Here is a 5,015-nt window from a genome sequence, read left to right as displayed (position 1 = left end):
AACAGCTGGCGAGGCATACATGAGAGGTGACCTTAGCAGCTGGCGAGGCATACAGGAGAGACCTTAACAGCAGGCAGAGACATACAAGAGAGGTGACCTTAATAGCTGTACAGTAGAGGGGACCTAAACAGCTGGCGAGGCATACAGGAGAGGTGACCAACAGCTGGCGAGGCATACAGGAGGTGACCATAACAGCTGGCGAGGCATACAGGAGAGGTGACCATAACAGCTGGCGGGCATACAGGAGAGGTGACCAACAGCTGGCGAGGCATACAGGAGAGATGACCTTAACAGCTGGCGAGGCATACAGAGATGACTTAACAGCTGGCACATATGACCATAACAGCTGGTGAGGGTATACAGGAGGTGACCATAACAGCTGGCGAGGCAGGAGTGACCTTAACAGCTGGCATACAGGAGAGGTGACCATAACAGCTGGCGAGGCATACAGGAGAGGTGACCATAACAGCTGGCGAGGCATACAGGAGGGTGCCATAACAGCTGGCGAGGCATACAGGAGAGATGACCTTAACAGCTGGCGAGGCATACAGGAGAGGTGACCTAACAGCTGGCGAGGCATACAGGAGACCATAACAGCTGGCAGCCCTAACAGCTGGCGGGCATACAGGAGAGGTGACCATAACAGCTGGCGAGGCATACAGGAGAGGTGACCCAACAGCTGGCGAGGCATACAGGAGAGGTGTGGCGAGGCATACAGGAGAGGTGACCTTAACAGCCGAGGCATACAGGAGAGGTGACTTAACAACTGGCGAGGCATACAAGAGATGTGACCATAACAGCTGGCGAGGCATACATGAGAGTGACCTTAGCTGCTGGCGGGCATACAGGACCTTAACAGCAGGCCAAGAGGTGTTTAACAGCTGGCGAGGCATACAGGAGAGGTTGACCTTAATAGCTGGCGAGGCATACAGTAGAGGTGACCTAAACAGCTGGCGAGGCATACAGTAGAGGTGACCATAACAGCTGGCGAGGCATACAGGAGAGGTGACCATAACAGCTGGCGAGGCATACAGGAGAGGTGACCATAACAGATGGCGAGGCATACAGTAGAGGTGACCTTAACAGCTGGCGAGGCATACAGTAGAGGTGACCTTAACAGCTGGCGAGGCATACAGGACTGGTGACCATAACAGCTGGCGAGGCATACAGGAGAGGTGACCTTAACATGTATTCATTATGCCAGTTTCCCGGTTTGCAACAAGACAAACACCTGATTCGTGCACGTACAACTAGCACGAGAGAAGCAAGGAATAATTAATTTTAACTAATACACTAATAACTAGGTCGTGATCCAAGCGCCTAAGTGTTGACAAATAGCACTCAACTAATTTGACCTGGAACAAATCAGTAGTACTCAGTGGTTCATTCCAGGTCAAATCAGTCAGTTTAGTGATAACTGAATTTCATAACGCCAAAGCCTATTTCACATTTTCAAAGTGTATTAAAACTTTATGTGTTCCCCTTACCAATGTATACCAAAACTTTATAAAAAAAAAAACACGTAGACTACAATTTTTTCGCTACAGTAGGTAAATAAACTACACGGGTTTAATCGGAAGTTAAGACACGTCATCAACTTTAACTGTACTTGGATATAAACTTGGGTTAACGTCACTATTATTTTGAGCAACTCGAGGAAAAAATTTGTCTCGCTGAAACTCTCGTCACGTAATTACCTCAACTTGTTAGGTAGAGCTTCGATTTGTGTGTTTTACGCTTGTTTAATTGCAGTTTTTTTAGACCCTCTCTCGTGATTTGGGGAGATGTAAAGGCGTAGTATAAAGAAAACAACAATATATGAAGAGTTCTGCGATACAACAGGAAGAGTTTAGACCACCACGCTACCGGGGGCTCAGTTCTCTTGATGCCTTATGGTGAACTTGCTGAGGTTAAGGTGAAGTGATAATAACGTAGGATCACCAGGCAGTCATACGGTACTGACCTCGACAAACACCTTGATACTTACACCCACTGACCTCTGTAGTGTTTACAACCTATGTCGTCATTTACGTAAACACAATCTTTTACATAACGGATGACAATAGCAAAGATAAACTAAGTACACCAGAAATGCATTATGGAAATACTTGTATAGAGTTTCCAGTGGACCTTTAACTGTCAGCCGGCAGTATACGTCAGCCAGGGATACCCTTCAACAGCAGCAGTATCCATCAGTCGTCAGCCACCAGTAGTAACACCCGTCAGCCATCCGTAGCAACACTCGCCAGCCACCAGTAACAGCATTCGTTAGCCACCAGAAGCAGCACTCGTCAGTCATCAATAGCAGCACTCGTCAGCCACCAGTAACAGCACTCGTCAGCCACCAGTAACAGCACTCGTCAGCCACCAGTAACAGCACTCGTCAGCCATCAATAGCAACACTCGCCAGCCACCAGTAACAGCATTCGTTAGCCACCAGTAACAGCATTCGTCAGCCACCAGTACCAGCATTCGTCAGCCATCAATAGCAGCACTCGTCAGCCACCAGTAACAGCACTCGTCAGCCATCAATAGCAACACTCGCCAGCCACCAGTAACAGCATTCGTCAGCCACCAGTAACAGCACTCATCAGTCATCACTAGCAGCACTCGTCAGCCACCAGTACCAGCATTCGTCAGCCATCAATAGCAGCACTCGTCAGCCACAATTAGCAGCACTCGTCAGCCATCAGTAACAGCACCGGTTAAACAGCAGTAGTCAGCACCCACCAGTCAGTTGCAGTCAGCAGAAGCACAAGAGACTGAGGCAGGCGTGGCAGGCCGGTGTGCGACAAGTTCACGGTGGATGAAGCCTCAACTCGCCTATACTGAACCATTAAACATCCGAATCTCAGTTTACTCAGCAATGTAGGTATAAAGGGAGGGCTTTACATGATAGTTTTAACAGACAGTTAGGCCTGAACGACGAAACTGAGAGTGTAAAGGGTTGTTTTTTTCACAGACACGTCGTTTAGGATTGCCGGATGGATTTCTAGCAGACAGAAATTTTTGGGCGGAGCCTCATGGTCGGAAAGCAGGCCTGAAGGTCTAAATGCCTATCAGTCTGATAGGCATTTAGACGAAATGGTCTGATAGTATCAGACCATTTCGTCAGTGCGAGTAAAGTTCTTGTGGTGTGAAGACACGTATCACAGAGCTTTAAAGTTATTATAATTTTTTAAATGAATTTGGAATTGACAGGAAAGGAAATTTTGACTGAATTCATTGAACTATATAGGTCATTTACAGCACTTTGGAGAGCGAACTTTACTGAATATTCAAACAAACTTCTAAAAAATAAATGTTGTGATGAACTATTAGAAAATTTTAGATCTTCATATGATATTCCAGTAGCTAAAAAATGCAATGTTGCATCACGCATAACTGTATTTTTGCGTTGAATATATGGTGTAACTAGGCTTAGAAGTTTAATTCATTCTCATATATTTAAACCAGTCCTCAGGCTCTTATCTTAGTTCATTTAATAGATTTGTATGTGATAGTTCACCCATTTTAGAGATCCATTCTTTCACCCATTCTGATCTTTTTTTCTTTGTCTCGAACTGCAATCACAATTGCTGAAGCAATTAATGTTTCGTCGTCCAGGGGAGACATGTTAACTCTTCAGAATTCTGGGTCGACCTGACAAAACTTATAGTCTTAACTGAATCGTGTAAATGCGTCAGGAGGCAGGCCTGTCAGTTATACCCTGTATCTTTCAGTTACTGTGCGTGTAAAGCCCCCCTCTAGAGTGATAAAGAAGGAAATGAAAAGAAAAAGAGAGGAATGGGAAAATGCATGAAGAGGTGTGATTGTTATAATGTAGAGAGAGATTCCAGTGAGTCAAGTTAATAAACGAGATGTTGGAATCAATAATTAGTCGTTGTGTAAAGTTGTACACACACACACACACACACACACACAGGAATCACACACCAGCTGCCCCTCGTGTATTCCCGTAACTGAAGTGTGTTATACATGGCCTTTGATATGTAAGTGCCTAGAACCTACTATGACCTGGGACACTAAGGGTTACCACTATGTACTGAAACACTATACCACTATGTCCTGGGACACTAAGGGTCACCACTATGTACTGAAACACTAAGGGTTACCACTATGTCCTGGGACACTAAGGGTCACCACTATGTCCTGGGACACTAAGGGTTACCACTATGTCCTAGGACACTTAGGGTTACCACTATGTCCTGGGACACTAAGGGTCACCACTATGTACTGAAACACTAAGGGTTACCACTATGTCCTGGGACACTAAGGGTTACCACTATGTACTGAAACACTAAGGGTTACCACTATGTCCTGGACACTAAGGGTCACCACTATGTACTGAAACACTAAGGGTTACCACTATGTCCTGGACACTAAGGGTCACCACTATGTACTGGGACACTAAGGGTTACCACTATGTCCTAGGACACTTAGGGTTACCACTATGTCCTACTAAGGGTAGTCACCACTATGTACTGAAACACTAATTACCACTATGTCCTGGGACACTAAGGGTTACCACTATGTACTGAAACACTAAGGGTTACCACTATGTCCTGGGACACTAAGGGTCACCACTAACTGCCTGGGACACTATGTCCTGACACTAAGGGTCACCACTATGTACTGAAACACTAAGGGTCCTGGGGACACTTAGGGTTACCACTTTGTCCTGGGACACTAAGGGTCACCACTATGTACTGAAACACTAAGGGTTACCACTATGTCCTAGGACACCAAGGGTTACCACTATGTACTGAAACACTAAGGGTTACCACTATGTGCTGAAACACTAAGGGTTACCACTATATCCTGGGACACTAAGGGTCCTGGGACACTAAGGGTTACCACTATGTCCTGGGACACTAAGGGTTACCACTATGTCCTGGGACACTAAGGGCTACCACTATGTACTGAAACATAAGAACATAAGAATGGAGGAAACTGCAGCGGGCCTATTGGCCCATACTGGGCAGTCTCATTTACACCCAACCCCTATTGCTCAT

The 5,015-nt window shown here is 45.8% G+C and overlaps 1 protein-coding gene across 1 annotated transcript in view; it reads left to right on the top strand.

Moving 5' to 3' along the window:
* The first annotated feature begins 3,978 nt into the window (after positions 1 to 3,978).
* LOC121865120 (small nuclear ribonucleoprotein-associated protein B'-like) overlaps positions 3,979 to 5,015 on the top strand; it is a 1,629-nt gene continuing 592 nt past the window's right edge. The window contains exon 1 of the mRNA XM_042364447.1: positions 3,979 to 3,992. Coding sequence (XP_042220381.1) covers positions 3,979 to 3,992 — 14 coding nt within the window. The remainder of the gene's footprint in view (positions 3,993 to 5,015) is intronic.

The sequence above is a fragment of the Homarus americanus genome, unplaced genomic scaffold, assembly GCF_018991925.1.
Source record: "Homarus americanus isolate GMGI-L3 unplaced genomic scaffold, GMGI_Hamer_2.0 scaffold2539, whole genome shotgun sequence".
NCBI classification, from domain to species: Eukaryota; Metazoa; Arthropoda; class Malacostraca; order Decapoda; family Nephropidae; genus Homarus; species Homarus americanus.
Note: the sequence above shows the minus strand (reverse complement) of the source record. Positions and strands in the feature narration are given on the sequence as shown.